The sequence below is a fragment of the Bos taurus genome, chromosome 13 (assembly GCF_002263795.3).
Source record: "Bos taurus isolate L1 Dominette 01449 registration number 42190680 breed Hereford chromosome 13, ARS-UCD2.0, whole genome shotgun sequence".
Lineage (NCBI taxonomy): Eukaryota > Metazoa > Chordata > Mammalia > Artiodactyla > Bovidae > Bos > Bos taurus.
The window spans coordinates 54,016,065-54,037,058 of record NC_037340.1 but is presented as its reverse complement, the minus strand read 5'-3'; the positions used below and the strand labels follow the sequence as shown (position 1 = coordinate 54,037,058).

Below are 20,994 nucleotides of genomic sequence, written 5' to 3'. Positions count from 1 at the left end.
CCCCAGGCGGGGCCACAGCAGGTGGGGGCGGCTGCCGTGGCGGGGAGATGAGATGAGGCGCACAGGAAGTGAAGTGGGGAGCTGGGCTGCGAGAGACAAAGGCACTGTGCCTCAAGGTGCCCAAGCTGCCCGCCACCCCAGACGGTGGAGCCGCACTACACCCCGGTCTCGGTGAGTGCTACTCTGGCCTCCAGACGGCGGAGGAGCCACACCACGTCCTGGCCTTGGTGAGTGCCCACTCGCTTCCGGCCTGGTCAGGGCCCCAAGCTCCTTAGTGCCTTCCTAGGATAGCTGAGGGCTAGAGTCTGGGAGGACTGGGCCCTACCAAGTCAGGGCATTGGGACCTGGGCCCTACCAAGTCAGGGCATTGGAACCTAGGCCCTCTGGTGAGGAAAGCCCCCTTGCTGGGCCTGGGCAGACTGGCCCCCACCTCCAGAGACTCCCCACCCCATAGCTCTGTGCGACTGGACACCTGCTCCCCCCTGCCCCCGAGCAGCTCTGCCAAGACTCCAGGAAGTGGACATCCAATGGCAGGGGCAGTGGGAGGGGGAGGGGTGGCGAGCCAGGGGGAGAAGGGGAGTCCATGTTTAGAGTAGTCCCTCCAGCCTGCTTGACTCCCCAGCTTCCCAACCCCTGGAGGGCCAGTCTTTAGTGGACGGCCAGGAGGCACCACCTGGACAGGAGCCATTCCTGGGCAGGACGTGGCTATAGGTGAGTCTGTGGCCTGTGGCTTGCCTTCCTGGGGTGTGACCTGCGTCTCAAGTTCAGCCTGTGACCACAGCAGGGCCTTAATCAGGCCCCATGCTCAGCCATCAGTTGGGTCATCCTTGCCAACTCAGGTCCTTGTGGGGGCCAGGCAGAGCACACCTCACACCAGCACCCCGAGGCAGAGATGGGAAGGTGGGCGCCAAGGTATGCCCCCTCGGCCTCCGTAGGAGGGAGGGGCTACCGAGACGTGGGGTTTCCTGTGTGCTGAGTCACAGCGCACAGCGGGGAGGGGACCTCCTGGCAGCATGAGACACAGAAGTGGGGCTGTCAGGTGGGTTCCCAGTCCCCCAGTCCCTCAGCCTCCAGCACCAGTCTTCAGCTTGCAGGCTCGTCCACATCTTCACAGGATGAGGCTACAGGGGTCCTCAGTCCCTCCTGCTCTCTGGGTCCTAGGGTGCCTCACACTGCTCCTCTGGCTGTGGGTGCTGTGCACAACCTGCAACAGGTATGTCCATCCCTGCCTGCCCTGGGTGGGGCCTGGCTCAGCTCTACAGCCAGAGGGGGGGACTCAGGCAGGCCCAGCACGGCTCTGTACATATACTTCCTGACGGGCCTTGGACCGGAGGCTGACATCTCTGACCCGTGTCTCTGCCTCCCTGGGCTGATGACCCTCTGCCACCCAGGAAGCAGGCACGGAGGCAGCCGTCCAGGCTGCAGGGCAGTGCGATGCCAGCAGAAGTGGTGAGTGCCAGAGTATCCCTGGGGTCAGACTGTTGCTGGGGCCAGGGTGGGGCCATCTGGAGGCCGACCAGCCTTCCTTGCCCCCAGTCACTGCTAAGACGACCCCACTGCTCCCTCAGCAAGTCGGACACCAGGCTGCATGAACTGCATCGCAGCCGGCCCTGTAGCAGAGGTGAGCTGGTGGGAGGGCCAGGGCCTGGAGGTGGGCAGGCATCCCCAGACCTCCCAGTAACCTCTGCCCTCTCTCCACCCACAGCCCCACGGCCTGCCAGCATGGATCTCCTACGTCCACAGTGGCTGGAGGCATCCAGAGGCATAACCAGGCCCCCAACACCCTTCTCACACCAGGAGCTGCCCCTGGCTGCGCCCTCCACTGGCCCAGAGGCCACCTATTCCAACGTGGGGCTGGCAACAATCCCCAGGGCCAGGCTGGCAGTTAGCTCTGGGGTGTGGGCAGGGGCACGGCTGACCAGCAGCTATGCCAGGCCTGGGCCTGAGGCCAGACCTGTGGTAGCTGAGTATGCTTGTGTCCAGAAGTTCAGGGGAACAGATCGGGGCCCCCAAGGCCTGGGGCAGGGGAAGGTCGAGGCAATCCCACCCACTCAGGTAACCCAAAGGATATGAGATAGGGTGGGTGGGACTGGGCAGATCCTTCACTGAGTGGATGGCACTGACTCCTCCCTGGGCTGGCTTCCTTTCTCCAGGTGGACATCCTGTATTCCAGGGTCAACAAACCTAAAAGGAGGGACCCAGGACCTGCCACAGACCAGCCAGACCCCAAAGGTGGGGGAGCAATTTTGGCTCTGGGGAGTGACCCAGCCTACGAGGTCCTCCCTCTTGGGGGCCTGGGTATGGACAAGAGCCTCCTGGAAAACGTGTATGAGAGCATCCAGGAGATGGGGGCACCTCTGGAGCCCCCGAGCTCCAGCTCCTATCAGGAAAGGACGTGTGCGGGGCACAGAGACACTTTGCTTCCTGTCTAAGCCTGGGGAGGGGTCTTCATCGCTTCCCTGCCCTGAACACCCAATTACAGATGATCCTTCCTCCAGAGTGGGCTGCGAACCCTTCTTTCCCCCACAGCCTCTCCCCCACATGCAACTGACAACACAAATTCCAGACGGCAGCGCTGCCAGCATGTGGGGTCCCCCGGATCCTGGCTGCCATGTCCTCTGCAGGGCAGGCTCTCAATAAAGCCCCAGATCCCTATACCTCAGCCTGCTCTTCTCACCCTGAGAGCCTTGGGGGTGGGGTTTGGTTCCGCTGGGCGTGCCAGGTACTTGGGCCAGGTCAGCTGAGACTGCCTCTGGTCGGGCTAGTGGGAAGGGGAGCAAGCCCTGGGGGGCGGTCCTCAGGCCGAAGGGTTCCTCAGAGAGGTGAGCTGGGCCGCAGGGTGGCCGCTGATCGCCAGGGAAGGCTCCACCACAGTCCTTGGAGTTACATAAGGGACGGGAGAGGTGGGCAGTCGTACGTTAAAGAATAACCTGCTCCAGGGAGGTCCGCCAAAGATACGAGCAGAGGCTCCCCTCGAGGAATCCGGCCAGCCCTGGGACCCGGGCGCACGGACGCGGGGGCGGGAGCCCGGCCGGCGGGCGGTGCTAGCCGGGACCCCTCCTAGACCGGCGCGGGAGGCGGCCAGCGCGGGAGCAGCCGGCCTGGGACGGGGCGTGACTGCAGGGCGGGCCAATGGGCGCGGGGCGGGGGCGGGACCTCGGGCCGCGGGGAGGGGGCGGGGCCGGTCGGCAGCCTCCAGGCGGCGCGGCGCGGGCGGCGGCCGATCCAGGGCGGGGGTCGGCGCCCCGGCCAGCCCGGCCCGGCCCGGCCCGGGGCCGCGTCCCGAGCGTCCGCCCTAGCTGCTGCAGCCTCGGTGTCCGGCCGGCCGGCCATGGAGGCCGAGCGCCCTCCGGCGTCCGGCCCGGGCTGCGGGCGTCCCCCACTCCGCACCGCCGGCCGGGACCCCGCGACCGCGCCCGTGTCGGTACCCGCGCCGCCGCAGGTACCGGGCGTGGGGCGCCGACAAAGTTCCCGCTGCGAAGATGGCGTCGGGCTGCACGAACTTTGGGCCCCGGGGCGGGGCGGGCGGGGGCGGCGCGTCGCCGCGCGTGTCCGTGGGTCCGGCGGGGCTGGGCTGGCGCCCTGAGTGCTTCCCGCCGCGACGGCCGGGGGCGGGGCCGGGGCGGGGCCACACCGGCCGCAGCCGGTTTGGGGGCGGGCACCAGTGGGTCTGGGTGGCGGTGGTGGTGGCGGTGGCGGTGGCGGTGGCGGTGGGGGTGGGGACCTGGCCGCTCCCCGCGCTGAGCCGGCCGCGTCCACAGGGCCCTGCTGTTGAGTTCGCGCTGCCCCAGGAGCCGGAGCCGCGAGCCGCGGACCTCGGAGCCCCAGGGGCGGGGGCGGCCGGGCCCCCGACACCGTCAGCGCACATCCCAGTGCCAGCGCATAGGTGAGACAGGGCCCGAGTGCCAGGCCAGTGGGGTCGTGTGCACACGTGCGCCTGTGTGCAGGAGTAGTGGATGGGCGCAGGTAGGAGCCTTCTCGACCTCACCCCCGCAGGGGGGCCTCAATGGAGGGCAGGTCAGCGTCCTGAACTGGGTTTCTGTCACCGCCTCCTGGCTCCCCTGCCCTGGAAGAGTTGAGTAGAAATGACCAATGTATTAGCATGCTTTGTTCACCTCCTCCCCAAACCCCTGGGATTCAAAACGCAGATTTTGGAGGTGTGCATGTCCCTGTCTGTGCAGAAGAGACAGTGAGGCCAGCGTGGAATTGACTGTCCGGGAATCCTGGGCCCAAATGACCATCTCCCCATCCCTGTCTGCAGAGAAGCCCTCCCCGGTGCCTGATCCCCTGGGCTGGCGGTGGAGGCAAGGGCCTGATCTGGCCTGGCCCCCTGGGGCCCCAGGACCCGCTTGTTCTTACAGCCCAGTCTCCCTTGGCTGCTGCTGGCTGCTCCCGCCCTCCCAGGCCTGGCTCTAGGCCCACAGCTGCTGTTGCACAACCCTGGTTAATGTGTGATTGGGGGGAGGGCTGGGCCTGGCCAGGCCTCGCCAGGCCTGGCGGCACCAGTCTGGGGCCTCAGACCCCTGTCCAGCACCAGGGTTTGAAGAAGCCACGGTGGAACAAAGGCCAGGCTGCAGAGAAGTCAGGCTTTGGAAGGAAGACCCCAGCCCAAGCCTGTTCCTGGTGGTTCCTGGGGATTTGGGACTTAGCAACTCGAGCTGGGGGTGGGGCTGGGCATCTTGCCCAGCCGGCTCCTGGAGTGAGGGAGCCGGGTGCACACACGTGCCCAGGCCTGCACGTGTGTCAGGCCAGGGGGCAGGCCTGGAGTACTTCTTGGGCCCCACCTGCCCCCTACCCCCATCTCCTCCAGAACCCCCCCAGGAAAAGCCCGACTGGACGAGGTCATGGCTGCCACAGCCCTCACAAGCCTGTCCACCAGCCCCCTCCTGCTGGGGGCCCCAGGTGTGACCTTCAGCACAGGTGAGCTGAGAGACCTGTCTTGGGCTGGGGGTGGTGGCGGGGCTCAGGATCCTACGAGCTGTCAAGCCTGGTGGGGCAGGCAGACTCCAGCTGGAATACCATCTTCCAAGTACATCTCCTGAGTCCTGAAATGGACATCAAGACACCCATTGCCCCTCTCTGCGGCCCAGGACCTGTCTGCCTCCACCCGGCAGGCCAGGCATCTCCGCACCCCAGACTCTTCCACGTTTCCTTCTCTGTGCTGGAAAGCCTTGTTGCCAGGTGGTAGTGGCCGCCACCTCCCTGCCACTGCCGCCTCAAGAGGTTCTTTGTCCTCAAGCTCACCTGGGGCCAGGTGAACAGGCAGAGGCTCTGCATTCAGGGACTTGTAGGCAGCATAGCCTGGGCCCCAAAGTCCTGACACGGGAGCCCTTGTGTGTCCACAGAACCGTGCCTGGAGCCCTGGAGGGAGGCCCCAGTGCAGCCACCGGGCAGCGGCGGGGGCTGGGACCCTGCCAGTGACCAGTCCTCTCCGTCTACACCTTCACCACCGCTGCCCCCTGAGGCAGCCCACTTCCTGTTCGGGGAGTCCGCGCTGAGGAAGAGGAAGGTGAGCCGGGGTGGCCCTTGGGGCGGGGTAGACGTGGGGGATGCCCAGCCTGACTGCCCCCTGTTGCCCAGAGCTCGCTGCAGGGGCTGTTCCAGTGCCTGTGGAAGCGCTGCGGGAAGGTGCTGAGCTCCGCGTCGGGGATGCAGAGACACATCCGCCTGGTGCACCTGGGGTGCGGCGGGGCCGGAAGGGGGGAGGGGCAGGAGTGCCAGGCAGGCTTCTGCTTCAACCCCACCTTCATCCCCCGTTGCTCCCCTGACCCTGCAGGAGGCAGGCTGAACTGGAGCAGAGCGATGGCGAGGAGGACTTCTACTACACAGAGCTGGATAGCGGCATGGACTCGCTGACCGATGGGCTGTCCGGCCTGACCCCAGGGTCCCCCACGGCCTCGGTGCCACCTGCCTTTCCCCACCTGGAGCCGCTGGAGCCTCTGGCCCTGCCCAGCCTTCTGCGCCTGCCTGCCATGCCCCCACCCCCGGTGCTGAGCACCACATCCCCCTCCCAGGTGTGCCCCAGTGACCATGCCCACCAGGTGGGTAAGGCTGCGGGCAGCTCCCAAGGAGCACAAGGCCATAGCAGTGCCTCCTCTCAGGGCTGCCTGGCACCCGTCCGCCTGGAGCCACAGCCTACCCCTGTCAGGGCCTGTGTGCCAGCCCTGCCAGCCAAACCCAGTGCCAACCCAAGGTGGGTGTGTGTAGAGGGGCCAGGGAGGGCGCCAGGCAGGGAGGGGCCCAGCCCTGATAGCACCCATGTATCTGTGTGTTCCCTCAGGAAGCCCCGGGGTGATGCCAAGAAGTGCCGGAAAGTGTACGGCATGGACCACCGGGACCTGTGGTGCACGGCCTGCCGCTGGAAGAAGGCCTGCCAGCGTTTCCTGGACTGAGCCTGCCCAGGGCCTCTCCGAGCTGCAGGGTCTTCTTTTTAAGAGGGGAGGTCCCCACCACTCAGAAGTGCCTCTGAAGAAACCAGCCTTTGGCCTTTTGCACTAAAGCCAAACCTCACCGCTGTCCCCTCGGCCCAGGGTGGCCGCCCCCGAGTCGGCCCTGGACTTGTCAGGAGTGTGACGGGGCCATGCAGGGCGTCCTCGATGCACTTTGAGGGGTGTCAGGGAGGGGCGCCCCTGCCCGCACTTCACCTGACTGAGGGCCCAGGCGCATGTCTGTGCCGTGTTTGCTCAGGTGTCTCACGTCTGGGCTGAACCAGGCGAAGAGTAAAATTAAAGATTCGGGACTTTTCCAAAAGCTGTGTCTGTCTCCTGGGTGGGAAGGGACATGGAACTGGGACCCTGCCATAGGCAGGGGTAGCAGATGGGCAGAGAGGAGGCCAGTAGCCAGGCCACAAAGGGCTGTGGGGTGGGGCGCCCTCTGGCCACCTCTACCCAGGGCAAGGCCGGAGGAGGGGACGCTGTCTGTAACACACACGAGGCGATGGCTCAAGCAGCAATTTCCCGATTTATTGAAAGTGATCGCTTTGCAAGAATATCTAACTAATCCCGTCACAGAGACGAGACCCACAGGGGTCCCAGAGCGCACCCAGCAGATAAGAAATCTCAAGACCACTAGGGAGGAGGTGCTGTTGGCATCGATGGCTCCAGGGAAACAGGCAACAGCCCTGATGTTCCACCGACCGATTACAAAAGACCCTCCACAAATGTGAAACACATTTCCAATACAAACACAGGTTTATAGTCATTAATATAAAGTCGATATAATATAGATTATCCCCAGAAAAAAAATCAACAATCTTCAAACACTGCCCTTTTTTTGTCTGTTTTGTTTTTGTTGACAGGTTGAAAGCATGTTGAAAAAATAAATATTTAAGAAAAGCACACACACAGCGCCCTCACTACAAGGAGTTCTAAAAAGGGCCGGGTACAAAACACAATATAGGATCTAAAAATAAAAACACCATTAAGTATGGCTTTCTTAAGAGTTGCACATGTCACAGAATGAGCGAAAATAAGATTATCTTTCATATAATATTGCAAAAAGTTCCAGTTTTTGCATTTTCTCAAGAGTTCTTTTTTCTAAAAAGGAAGATGTGCAAAGTTGGAAGCAGTAGCTGTGTCCTTTCAATCGAGGTCCCTATCCAGTCCTGGCAGTGTTGTGACTATTCCCAAACCCAGAGTCCAAACATACAACCCCGTCAGGATCCAGAGCTTGATGCAAAATCTTGGTTCTCCGCCCCTCCCCTACCCCAAAGAACGAGCCGCCTGATGGCCCACCTTCCGCGTTGGTGATGCAGACGCCGAACACAGACGCATACACGGGAAGGTACAAAAATGTGAGATGTGATCTACACGCTTTCCGCTTCATAAAAAAATATTTATTAGTTTAAACATTGCTTTGGAAAAAAAAAAAAGACCACGATTAAAAAAAAAAAAAATCTTCATTACATGTCTTTCCCTTCATGTTTGCCTCCATCTCTGAAATCCAGCTTACACGAGAATTAACACGGGCTCAGGGGCGGGAGGTGAATTTCCCAGTGAAGTATCGTTTTGAGGGAGAAAACACCCCTGTGGCACCGAGGGCCCCGGAGGGGTCAGCCAGGGTGGTCCAGAGTGGGAGTGGGCAGGCCCTGAGAGTGGCGCAGAGGTGGCCCTGTACAAAACCCAGAGATGCTTGGTAGCAAAGGTCTGGTTTCCAAATGCATCTGATAGAAAGTAAGTCTTGTTTATAAAAGGGTTTAGAAAGTGGGGGAAAGGTCCACAATGGGGAGCCCCGCTGAGTGGCTCAGACAGGCCCCACTATGAAAGGCAGAAGGGGGCGCGGGCTCCAGAGCCCCCTCACCCTGGGCTCCTGCCCCCGCCGGCCGGCCCTTCCCTCAAGGATGCCGACAGCTGAGGATGGGAGCAGTCCTCTTCTGAGAAAAACATGGCTGATGGTGTTTAAAACAAAACAAAACATGAAGCTGTGACTTCTCCCCTGGGCAGGGATTCAAGGACAGCACCATCCAGGTGCCTGCAGCCAGCCCTGACTGCCCCCCGCCACCCCTACAGCAGCCACCTGGGAGGGGTTGGTGGAATTTGCCTTTCTCCATCGAGAAAGAGGAGCGGGAACCCGGCAGGAACACAGGGAAGCCATGCAGTGCAGGCTAAGGGAAGAGAGAAAACCCAGTCCAGCTCTCCTCCAGCCCCAGCTCAGCACCTCAGGGCCCTGACTTGGGGTCCCTCGGGGGCTCCTGAGAGAGGTGGGTGCAGAGGACGGAATGCATGTGTCACGAGCCTTAAGGAAGACAGGCTGGTGCTGGACTGGCAGCCTGATGGGGACGGGCAGCGGGCAGCGTCCTCACGGCACGAGGTGGGACCCCAGCCCCTTAGAAAAGAGAGAGGAGGGTGGATGAGTTCGTTTACAAGACGGCGAGGCTCGGGAAGAAGCCAAAGGAAAGACAACTCTGAAGATAATGCCAAACAAAACCATTTCACGTGCCGGCCTCAGTTCCCTTAGCGACTCACGGAACTGGGGCCCAGAGCACCTGGGGAGTGGGGTGGCCCCCGCGGGCGGCATGAGCAGCACGGGCGTCAGGGACACCCTCCGGCGTTAGCAGCAAGGAAGGCAAGCCGCCCGGGAGGGTCAGCAGGAGTGGCCTAGGCGCAGCAGGACGGCGGGGCTGAGGGGCAGGCCGGCCCGGCCCTCAGAGAAGTGCACACGGAGAAAGAGGAGGCGCCTGCAGTGGGAGCACCTGGGCCTGTCCGCCCGGCTGCCTCCGTGGGGAGATAGCACCTGGGCGCCCTGGCCGAGGTCGGCAGCTGCTGTATGTTGAGCACCAAAGCCCAGAAGGGGGAGGGCCGCAGGCCTTTGTGGACGCCCGACCTGGATCCCACAGGCTGCCACCGCAGGCACAGCCCTCGAGCCGCCAGCAGTCCCTCTGCAGCTGACAAGGGGTTGGGGGGACTCAGCCCTGGATGGCCGGGGTCAGTGGAACTCTCCTAACAGCCCCGGGACCCAGGCCTCAGGGACACAAAGGAGGCCCTGGCCAGCACTGGCCCCTTCCTGGCCGCCAGCCTCCTGGGCTCCCCTGAGGCCCGCCATGTGCCCCAGGTTGGGGAGATGCTGAGGGCTCTCTCAAGGCTCAAACCCACTCTGCGCCTCCACCCTGTGTGTGACCCCAGCCCCGCTAGCTGGGGCAGCGGCCGCCTCAGAGCCCCAGGTTGCTCTCCACGAGGGGTTGGGGGCAGCAGGAGAAGGGGCCCGGGGCACACACAGGTGAGGGTGGCCGCAGCCCATTGCTCGCCTGGCCTAGGAGATCCAGGCGAAGTCCTTGTCCGCGCCCCCCGTGGGGCTGTGGGGCCCCCGTGGCGAGTCGTCGTCTTCCTTGTCCCCCAGCAGCGTGTCCTCGGGGGCTAGGCCCACGTCATCCTCGTCCTCGCCCAGCTCTTCCTCGCCCTCACCACGTGGGTCCTCAGGGTCCTCCAGGTATGGCCCGTCGCCTGCGAACAGCTCAGGGGAGCCCTCTGCGCCGCCACCATCCAGGGACCCGGCCCCGCCGCCACCTGCGCAGTCGGCACACACACCATGGCGCCGCGAGCCGTGCTTGATGCCCACGCTGGCGGCCGACATGAACACACGGCTGCACAGCTTGCACACGTACTTCTTGTCCTTGCTGTGCACCTGCGGGGGCACGGCTGTCAGTGTGGGGGCGGTCAGTGCCGGGGGATGACAGTCAGTGTGGGAGGACAGAGGTCAGTGAGGGGGGATGGTGGTCAGTGGCGGGGGCTGGCAGTCAGTGCAGGGGGAGACGGATGACTGGGGGGCCCAGAGGGTGAGGTCTGAGTGAGGGGTGGAGACTCGATCCACTAGGCTGCTCACACCCCTAACCCTGGACAGGGGTTGAGGCACAAAGCCAGGACATACAGAGTTGCAGGTGCCACCAAAACTTGTTTCCATTCAGAGGTGTGCTGGGCACCAGGCTGGTCGTGTCCCCCAGCAGGACTGGCCCCAGGCCCAGATCTCACTGGAGGTCGTGCTGCTCCCCACACGTTCCAGCAAAAATGGCAGAGGAGTCACCTCCGCCACACCCCAGCTTTTGCCCCACAAGGGGATGGATGGGACTCTGGTGGCCCCCAGTGGCTGCGGCATGGGGGTATGGTTGATGGCAGTCTTGGGACAGCAGTGACCAGGGGTGACTCGACCACCTGACTTCTGGGACGTCGTCAGGACAGCCCAGAGCTGGGCTGAGTGCCGACCCACAGGGCAGGCAGGGCTAGGGGCTCCGAGGGGAACAGGGAAGCCTTTCTGAATTCTCCGACCGACAGGCCTACGGAGGTTTCCCTTGAGTGCCTGGCCGAGTGCCCTGGACTTCTCAGCTCAGGGGTCCCGCAGACCACCTTGAAGATCTGCCCTACTGTGCTCTTACACTAAACCTCAACCACAAGGACCGAGGACTGCTGCCAGCCAGCCTGGGCAGGCAGGAGGCTGGACGCGGCCTGAAATGGATGTCAGGAGGAACTGGGCCTCCTCACAGAATCTGATTTCAGCACAGAGCCTCAGATCATTAGGTCAGGGGCTCTTCCTGCTTCTTATCATTTGCTACATTTTAAATCTAGGACTTATGCAACCCTCTCCCAACCAGAGAGCTAAGACTTCAGTCTGGTCACAACAGGGTTGGGCGGTGCGGGCAGCTCCTGGGGAGTTGTGGGAGCTGGTCCACCAGCACCAGATGGCCAGACACTTGTCTGAATGGATGCATGGATGGGCAAGGAAGGATGCGGGTGCTATGACGGTGGGCTTGGACTCACTCCCTCCCTCGGCTTACTCTGTCAGGGTCATGCCTGAGATCTCACCTTGGCCTCCCTGGATGGTCAGCCCTGTGCCAGGATGCACCTGGGCCCCTCACCGCAGAGATGTGGCCCCTTTATGCCTCCTGGTGGCTTGCTCTGCTGGCCAGCCCATGCAGCCCTGAGGTGCCTTCATTCACACCACCCAACGTTCTCTCCTGCCCCCAGCCCCCAGCTGCCTGACCTCCCTGTTTTCTCACCCACCCAAGGGTTCCTTGCCCGCTTTTTGTTGACTCTGCCTCGCAGTTTCAAGCATGACCTTCTCTATCACTTCCTGGCCAAGCAAATACATCCACACAGCACCTGCTCCAGAGCTACGAGCCAGGCTGTCAGACCTTCCAGGGGCCGTAGGGTCCCATGGCGACTGCAGGGCAGGAGTGAGAGGGGCACGGAGGAAGTGGCTGTGTGGCAGGAGCCCCAGGCCGGGGGCAGGGTCCTGGCAGGGAAGGAGGCGCCCGCAGAAGTGGAGCTAGGGCAGAGGCAGTCTCAAGGGAAACTTGACGGGTGGGGCCGGGGCGATGTGTCCATCTGCCTTCTGCATCTGGGGCTGGGGGCAGAGCCGGTCAGGAGGGATGTGGGGGTCCCTGCTGTCCTGGTCTTTCCCACCGCAGAGTGGACCCCACTTCAGGGCTTCCCTTGGCACCCTGACACCCCACATCCCCATCCTGCCTGGACAAAGCATAGCCCTGGACCGACCCCTGCTGACCCCACACTGACCCCGTGATGACCCCACACCTCCCTGGCGTGGCCCCGCCCCCAGCGCCGCTCACCAGCGTGTGCCGCTTCATGTGCTCGCGCCTAGTGAACTTCTTCCCGCAGATCTCGCAGGGGTAGGGCCGCTCGCCAGTGTGCGAGCGCATGTGCCGCTTGAGGATGCACTGGTGCATGGCCGAGAAGCTGCAGTAGGGGCAGCGGAACTTCTTCCTGATGACCGTGAACTCGTTCACTGCAAGACAGACAAGACAGACGGCTGCCGGTCAGCCCCAAGCCCCGCCCAGTCCGCCCGCCAGGCCTGGGCCCGGGCCAGAGGGGGCTGTGCCCATGCTCTGAGAAAGTGTGCTTCTTAGATCAGCCGGTACCTCCCACATCAGCCCTGAAACACACGAGTCCACACGCGCGGCATCAACAGACCCATCTCCACATGGTCCACACCTCCACATGGCCACAACAGGGTATACGGGTGCTGCCTGGTGGACGCAGCCTAGCGAGAGGCTGCCAGCCCCCTACACACAGCCAGCAGCCGGCCCCACTTCCCCTCCTCATGCTTCAGGGAGTGACACTGTGGGCCCTAGGCTGGGGCCACATTCTGGGCGGCTCATGGGGGATAGTCCCACTGTGTGAGGCCCACCAGGCACTAGGGAAGCTCATCCTGAGTGACACCCCCTGTGCTGGGCAGTCGCAGACACCACAGTCACCTCCCTGAGCCAAGGGGCACCCCGTACCCAGACCCATGGCTCCTGGGTCGGTCACCCGAGCTCACCAGGGTTGCTGGGAGGCCCTCCCAAGTCCTTGGTGGCACTTCCTCTCAGGAGGGGAGCCCAGGATGGACATCAGTCTCAGGTGTCTGGAATAAGCCCCCTGGCCCTCAAGCCACCCACAACACTCATCCACTGCACCCCAGCACCAGCACGCAAGGGACAGACCAAGGGTCCTGACCATCAGGCCAAAGGCAGGCAGGTGGAATGAATACCAGCAGCAGCAGGACCCCTTGTCAGACCCTGCCAAATACCCGCACCCAGCAGGGCCCAGCCATGATCACGGCTGCTCCTGGAGGCACCAGAGGGAAGCAGACGAGAAGCCAGTGGCCACAGCATGACACAGCTAGCAGGGCGAGGAGAAGCTGGGGAAACTACGGTGACTGAAGCTGGCCTCTCTCGCCCAAGAGAGTCGGCCAGGCTGCTGGACACGTGACAGGACGGCTCCATCCAGCCCAGTTTCCCCAATCCCAGGCCACCTAGCATATCACACGGATCAGAGCCCTTGCCGCCATCTCCATGAGGGGTGCCCCAAGCCACCCATCCATTCTGCTTCTCAGGCCCTGGCCCCAGGTGGGTCGCCACAGAAATGACGCCCAGGGGATGGTGCAGGACGGCAACACCGAGTCCAGAGGCCCTGGACACGCCTATGTCTCCACGAGCATAGGGAAGTGGATGTTGGCCCTGAAACACCCTGAAACACACCAGGCCCTGAAACACACCAGGCAACAGGGAGCAGGACATTTTATTTTGCTTCTTAAACAAGCTGTTACTTTTCTGACAAAGGTCCATATAGTCTAAGCTATGGTTTTTCCAGTAGTCACGTATGGATGTGAGAGATGGACCATAAAGGCCGAGCATAGAAGAACTGATGCTTTCAAACTGTAGTGTTGGAGAAGACTTGAGAGTTCCTTGGACTGCAAGGAGACCAAACCAGTCAATCCTAAAGGAAATCAATCCTGAATACTCATTAGAAGGACTGATGCTGAAGCTGAAGCTCCAATACTTTGGCCACCTGATGCGAAGAGCCAACTCATTGGAAAAGACCCTGATGCTGGGAAAGATTGAAGGCAGGAGGAAAAGGGGACGACAGAGAATGAGATGGTTGGATGGCACTGCCGATTCAATGGACATGAGTGTGAACAAGCTCCGGGAGATGGTGAAGGACAGGGAAGCCTGGCGTGCTGCAGTCCATGGGGTTGCAGAATCGGACACGACTGACGACTGAACAACAACAAAAATCAAGCCATAGATTTTCTCCTGAGACATCTTAAAGGGCATCTAAATAATCAAGCAGCCAGATGCCTTTATTTCCCAGAACACGGTCAGTGAGACTGTCCGCAGGGCCTGCTGGGAGCCTGGCTGACCTCATGGACCCGCACTCTCCCTCTGTCATCTCCCGCACCCCATGGAGTCAGACACCAGGGACACACTGCCCAGGATGACCCCTGTCCATGCACAGGCCGACAGCTTCACCAGGGGAGGCCATCACAGCCCCAAGATGGGCTGTGTGGACGTCATCACAGCTCAGAATCCATGCCACCCCCGGGCTCGCCGCCTGCCCATGTCTGTACACATAGAGGGGCTCCACTGTCCACCAAACCTGGGCATGGCCACCAGGCCTCTCTCAGCATCCAAGCCCGTGCTAAAAAGTAAGGCATTTTCTCACGTCTAGAAACTTCCGACATGTGTGTGGCTGGTAGCTAGGGTGGACGGGAAGGCGCCGGGAGGGAAGTGGGTGAGACCAGGCGGTGAGAGGCGTGAACAGTCACCATTCACTGTCCCTTCACACAGGGGGCCACAATAACATCTGTGAACTACATTTTCACGGTATGATTCTTAACTGTAGGTTCTTAAGTGTGCGGCTACATCACTATTTATTCAACAAACATGGAAGTTGTTTCTATTTTTTTTACCCTTGCAAACAGTGCCTCAATAAGATGCCTACTAGAGAACCTTTGCCCCTGGAGAGAAATCCTGAGAAGCGGCTGCGCCTGCTGTCAGGCCCTGTGTGCACCAGGGGCCAAGGCCATGGTCCATACTGGCTCAGAGGGCCAAGGCTACTCTCTGTACACGCGACACAGACCGTGGTTACCACTGTTAGCAGTACTGCTCCCGGCAAAGCTGTAGGCCCGGGTCTCAGACGCAGGCACAACCAGAGCATTCGGCAGCTCTTGGACCCTAGAGGAAGCAGCCCTTCCTGAGCAGGGCTCCAGCCCCACACGGAGGGCCATTGGACAGGTGGGTCCAGGTGAGGGTCCAAGATAGGACAGAGGGGAGGGCACCCAGCCTGGCACATCTGGACAGGCCACACCTGGCAGCTCCCAAGGAGGAAAACCTCCCACTCCATGTCTCTCTTCCCATCTGAGCACCAGGCCCAGCCTAACCCACCCCTCGATGAGGCAGTAGCAACAAAGCCACCCACATGGGCCTCTGGGCTATTTGGTGCCCAGCACCAAACCAGTTTGCACATTGCATGGAACACAGCAAGTGGGCTACCTGCTCTGAGATGGAAAAGGAGCGCGAGGAGACAGTTTTTAGGTTGTTTTATTTCAAATAACCTTTCTGAGTTATTTTAGACTTTCTATTCTGCTTCTATAAACATAAAAATGAAAATTTGAGTTATTCATTCTAGCTTGCATTTAACAATCCAGACCTACATGTTAGAAAAAATACTTATCTCTGTACACAAGTGCTGTATTTTTCCCCTAGAAAAACAATTTAGTTGCACAAACATGTGACCCCCATCCCCAGGCACACTGAACCTACCCACGATGATGCATTTTGTGGTTTCTTAACCTATTAGTTGCCTGCTAATATAAATGTCAACAATCTGGGCATCTTAAAGCATCAGACACCTGTTGTTTCTATCTTGGAGGACAGATGCCTGAGGTCAAGGTGTTGCTGGGCTGCACTCCCTCCCAAGGCTCCAGGGGAGGGTCCTTCCTGCCTCTTCCAGCTTCTGGGGCTCCAGGAGTTCTCTGGGCTTGCAGCACCTCCCTCCCCGTCTCTGCTTCCATCTTCTTGTAGCAGCTCCTCTGTGTCTGTCTCCTCATCTGTCTCTTATAAGGACACTGGTCACTGGATTTAGGACCAACTGGATATTCCACGGAGAGCTTATCTTAAAATCCTTAATTAAGTCTGGAAGACCTTTTCCCAAATAGGGTCACATTCACAGATCCCAGGAATTAGGACACGCACGTGTCTTTGTGGGGGGCACCGTGAAACCCACTACTTTCATGAACACTGCTGAGAAAAATGTTCATTGACTGCTGTAATTAAAATAACTGTACAGGAAAGAAGCTAACACTTTTGTAACTTGTAGTTTACAGCCTATATATCTTAGAACACCTTTATACATCATGGAGTTTGATTCTCATAAATACCAATAAAGTCTTAAAAATGCAAACAGTGAAAACGTAATTGAAATAAATGAAAAAACACAGATAGCATCAAATTGAAACAGACACTCTCTACCAATCCACCCTGAAAACAGAGCCCTTTTGCCTGGAATTAAGTGGACAAGGCGAATGGCAAGCTTGAAAATGAGGAAGCGAGGTCAGAACTTGGCACCAGATTATCTAAAGTATGAAGTTCAATAACACGGGGCTACAGTTTTGCAGAAATGTATCTACAAAAGTACCACTCAGTGAAGCAGTGTTAGAGGAAGCCACGTCTCCGCTCAGCCCTGCAGAGAATCAGACTTGCGGTAAACTCACTGACCAGGAAACATTCCAGAACCATTTCAGATATCGAACTCGCGCCCCCTGCATTGGAAGTGCAGAGTCTTAACCACTGCACCACCAGGGAAGTGCCCAGATCCACATATTGAGAACTCCACCCACCTCAGCTTCCCCATCACAGTCTGCTCAGACCCTCGTCCACGGCCTCTTTGCCTATCCCTCTTGCCTGCTGCCAGGCTGGGCATCTGCTCTCTCCTATTCTGATCTCCAATGACTGTGTTAATCCCTCCCCCAATTTCTGTATTCTGCAGCATCTGGGGCCTGTGACTTGGCCGGGGCTGCCCTCCTCGTGAGGGAGGAATTTCAAGAGAAGGTAAATAAACTGCCCATGAGCACAGCTTTCATACCGACCACCCCAGAGCCACCCCCGTTCTCCTCTACCAGCTCTCAAATTTGGGTCATGGTCCCCTCCATGATCACCCCATGGCCAGACCAGGGATGGCTCTATGTCCCAGCATTGCCGATTTGGTTCAGAGCAGCCAGTCTAAGCCTGCTCCCTCCACCCACCGACGGCCCTGGGGCATCCTAAAATGCTCTGTTTGATATACTGTTTTTTCAGGAAATTTGCCCATTTCCTCCAACTTGTCAAATGTATTAGCACAAAATTGTTCACGATGTTCCCTTATTATCATTCTAACATCTTTAGTACCTTAGTAATGCTTTTTTTATACCTATTATTGACAATCAGCTTTCCTCTCTTCTTACTGATCACCGTGATAGGAGTTTGTTTTACTAATCTTTCAATGTATTGGTGTTTGGATTGGTTCATTTTTCTGTTGTCCATCTGCTTTTTATTTCATTGACATCTGCTCTCTGTTTCACTCCCTCTGCTTTCTGTGGGTTTAATTTTCTATCCTTTTCTCCCTCCTGACTTCTCAAATTAAACTTACTTTATTTTCTAATAAGTGCAAGAGCTATAAATTTCCCTTAAATAGGACTTTAGATGTAACCTACACGTTTTGATGTGTCATATTTTCATTATCATTCAGTTCAAAATATTTTGTAATTTCCATTGTGACTTACTCTAGTATCTTTCTGCTGCTGATTTTTAAAATTTAACTTCACTGAGATTAGAGCACACACTCTGTATGAGTTCACTGTTTAACATTTGCTTAGATTTCCATTACATTCCTGCTTGGTCTATTTGTAAATGTTTCCTGTGCACTTGGAAAGTTTATGCACTTGTTTGGTGTGATGTATGACTTGGTTGACCATGTTGTTACAAGCCAATACTTCTCTGAACAAAGATGCAAAACTCCTGAACAAAATAGCAAGCTGAGTCCAACATATAGGAAAAGAGCAGCATCTTGTGACTCAGTGGGTTTATTCCAGGTTAATATTGGAAAATTGTGTTCAAATCTTCTCCATCCTTGCTGATATTCTGTCTGCTGATCTATCAATTACCGAGGAAATCTGTTAAAAATCCCCGCTCTAACTGTGGACTTCTTTCTTCCTCCTTTCAAAGCTGTCAGCTTTCACTCCATATATCTAAAACCCCAACCTGTACATCCAATATTCGCATTTCCCTCTGAACTGACTCTCTTGTCCTGTGTAGCAGCCTCTGGAGCAGCACCCTTCCGCATTTCACTTTGCTTGATACAGATAAACTTTTTAGGCTGGTGTTTCCTTGGTTTCTCTTTTTTATCTTTTTGTTGTTGTTCAGTCACTCAGTTGTGTTCAACTCTTTGCAATGCCAGGGACTGCAGCAAGCCAGGCTCCTCTGTCCTCTCTATCTCCTGGAGTTTGCTCAAACTCATGTCCATTGAGTTGGTGATGCCATTCAACCATCTCATCCTGTCTCCCCCTTCTCCTCCTGCCCTCAATCTTTTCCAGCATCAGGGTCTTTTCCAATGAATCGGCTCTTCACATCAGATGGCCAAAGTATTGGCGCTTCAGCTTCAGTATCAGTCCTTCCAATGAATATTCAGGGCTAACTTCCTTTAGGATTGACTGGTCTGATCTCCTTGCAGTCCAAGGGACTCTCAGGAGTCTCATCCAGCACCACAATTCAAAAGCATCAATTCTTCGGTGCTCAGCCTTCTTTAAATTCTTTGCTTTAAACCTTTCTGTGTTCTTATCTGTAACACATGTTATCTACAAACAACAGATTTTCTTTGAAAAGCAGGCTGGTAATCCTTTCTTTTTCCCGTAGTGTTCAATATGTTGGTAATAACAGGACTATTGGTGTATCTGGGTGCTGTTTGCATCTTGCTACGTATGTTCGATTTGTCCTTTTATGCTTTTTGTTGCTTTAACCTTCCCTGCTTACCATTTTTTGAAATCAATCAAGTACTATTCCACTTTTCTCTTCATAAGTCTTTGAGCTTTACACGATGATTTTTGTCAGTGTTTGTTGAGACTTCGTAGAGAAGGCGAGACTCATTCAGACCCCACAGTTGCCCACCCTCCCACCATTTGAGCTGTTCATGCCACGTGTTACTCTACTACTTGAGTCAAAAATCCCACAAAGAGCCATAAACTTTGCTTTAAATGCTCACAGTCTTTCTACAGAGGCTGTTCTCCAGTCTTTCCTGTTGGGTGACAGTGCAGCCCCTGCTTTCTGTTTCTCTGGCAGACGTTGTCTTCATGTGGCCCTGGTCTGTAAGGGGTACATCTGCTGGCTATAGGATTCTGGTCTCGGAGTTTCTGCAGCGCCCTAGAGACTAGCGGCATTGTTTCTGTTGCAAAGTCAGACATCAGTCTTGATGTTGTTCCTTTTAATGTTCTCGTTTCTCAGGCTGCTTCCAAGGTTTCTATTTTTGTCTTTGGTTTTCAATAGTATGACAGCAGTGTGCCCAGTTTGGGTGTTTGGTGGTTGTTTTATTTTGGTGTCGTTCTGCTTTGGTTCCCTGAGCTTCCTGAATCTGTGGAAGGATGTCTTCCATCATCAGTTTGGGAACATTCTCTGTTGTCTCTCCTGACACTGCTCCACTCTGTTTTCTCTCCTCTGGGCCCCAGTGCACATGCACTGGACATTCTCACTGTTCCTCAGTGTGTCTTTGCTTGTCCCCATGCTTTTTCCCCAAGTTTAAGCTGGATCCTGTCCATCACTATCTTCCAGTCCCGTGCCCTGTCTCGGGTGGTACTGACTGCTCTACACTACTCACGCATCCTCAACCTTACACTTTGTATTTTCAGTTCCAGCAGATTCACTGGATTCTTTTCTACAGATTTTTCTGTCCCTCAAGGACTGCAGCCTTCAAGTCCCACCTGCCCTGATGACTCCCCAGGATGTGTGTGTGTGTGTGTGTGTGTGTGTGTCTATGTGTGGCTCTGCCATCACCACTGGCCACCTGGACCCAATGCCAGGCTGCCTGCATCAGAGAGGCCCATACCCAGGTCCACCCCCATGTACCAAATGCCTGTTCCAGTCTGGCAGCCTCAAAACCCATCGTCCACAGGTGTCCATCTCTTGGGGCTCCTTATCTGACTTCAGGGTGGAGCCCTAGGCAAGTCCACCCAGGCTGTGAAAGTGCTCCTGGCCATACAATGAGCCAAAAGGACACCCCGGTCATCCTGGCTAGGCCGGTAGAGCCTGTGGAAACCTCAAGCCCCAGCTGGAATCACCTCCGGAGGGGCCAGTCCCTCAGCCCAGGCCTCTAGGTCCGGGGGTGTTGACCTAGGAGAGACAGATGAGTTATGGGCCATGAGGACGTGGCCGACTTGGGGAGACAGTAGCACAGAGGCGTGTACCTGCTCACCGGGTCCCCGACCAGCCACCACAGGATGACCATCACACTTCCAGAAAGGAAGCCTGAGCGGACATGCGAAAAATCCACATCAGCACAACACCAGCTCCTCCCACTGAAACATCCTGGTTTCAAATGCACAGAAATAGCATTTGATTTATTTCAAATTACAAAACATGTGCTTAAGCTCTCCCTCCTTGAAGATTTTTTCTTCAGGGAAATACCGGAACCTAACAGACCTGTCTTTAAATAACTACCTGAGACATAGGAAGTGGGTCTCAGATGCCTGGTAACAGACACACAGCAGCCAGCACCGCAGCAAAACCCGCTTGAGACCAACCAGCACTGCTCAGGGCTTTTAACCCACTGCTGTAGGAGTCTGTACACTGGAGAAAATTGCCCCTTAGAAGCATTGTAATTTGAATATCAAAGCTGATTTAATGTCACAAATGTTGCAACTATTACTGCAAAGCCGACATCTGCATCACCCTGAGTGACACGGGGCCGAGGGGATTGTGGGGCAGAGGGTGGATGGAAAGCAGCCACGACCACATAGGCTCACCCAGGACATGCTGCATGTGGGTTCTGGGCACTGGGCCCATGGGGATGTGCCCAGTGGACAGGCATCTGGCCGGCAGCCCTCGAGTCTTACCTGGGCTGGGGAGGCGGCCGGCTCCCTGGGCTCCGTCTGGCCGGTCACCAGAGCGGGCATCCGGGGCTCTGAGTGCAGGAGGGCGAAGGGGCCGGAGGGAGGTGACTTGGGCTGGTGCCAGGTCCTGGGGACACAGGAAAGGAGTCTCAC

At 57.7% G+C, this 20,994-nt stretch overlaps 3 protein-coding genes across 8 annotated transcripts in view; 2 read left to right on the top strand and 1 right to left on the bottom strand.

Annotated features, from left to right (window-relative positions):
* The first annotated feature begins 87 nt into the window (after positions 1-87).
* Positions 88-2,657, top strand: LIME1 (Lck interacting transmembrane adaptor 1). The gene is made up of 6 exons (XM_005214917.4): positions 88-227; positions 623-711; positions 1,162-1,213; positions 1,392-1,621; positions 1,706-2,055; positions 2,154-2,657. Exons 4-6 carry the CDS (start codon positions 1,435-1,437, stop codon positions 2,430-2,432), a joined length of 816 nt encoding a protein of 271 aa, XP_005214974.2. The 5' UTR covers positions 88-227; positions 623-711; positions 1,162-1,213; positions 1,392-1,434; the 3' UTR covers positions 2,433-2,657.
* Positions 2,612-6,750, top strand: SLC2A4RG (SLC2A4 regulator). Its single transcript, XM_010811589.2, has 8 exons — positions 2,612-2,722; positions 3,065-3,442; positions 3,762-3,886; positions 4,811-4,920; positions 5,346-5,509; positions 5,581-5,681; positions 5,777-6,193; positions 6,281-6,750. The coding sequence occupies exons 1-8, from the start codon at positions 2,612-2,614 to the stop codon at positions 6,390-6,392; spliced, it is 1,518 nt and encodes a 505-aa protein (XP_010809891.2). The 3' UTR covers positions 6,393-6,750.
* Positions 6,751-6,941: 191 nt separating this feature from the next.
* The window catches only part of ZBTB46 (zinc finger and BTB domain containing 46), a 51,620-nt gene continuing 37,567 nt past the window's right edge, over positions 6,942-20,994 (bottom strand). For 5 of the 6 annotated variants that reach the window (XM_005214618.5, XM_005214614.5, XM_059892497.1 and 2 more), the window contains 2 exons: positions 12,056-12,231; positions 6,942-10,119 (listed from right to left, as the gene is read on the bottom strand). In XM_005214618.5, coding sequence (XP_005214675.1) covers positions 9,748-10,119; positions 12,056-12,231 — 548 coding nt within the window. In that variant the 3' untranslated portion in view covers positions 6,942-9,747. The remainder of the gene's footprint in view (positions 10,120-12,055; positions 12,232-20,994) is intronic. The other variant, NM_001192164.1, reaches the window with a different exon arrangement.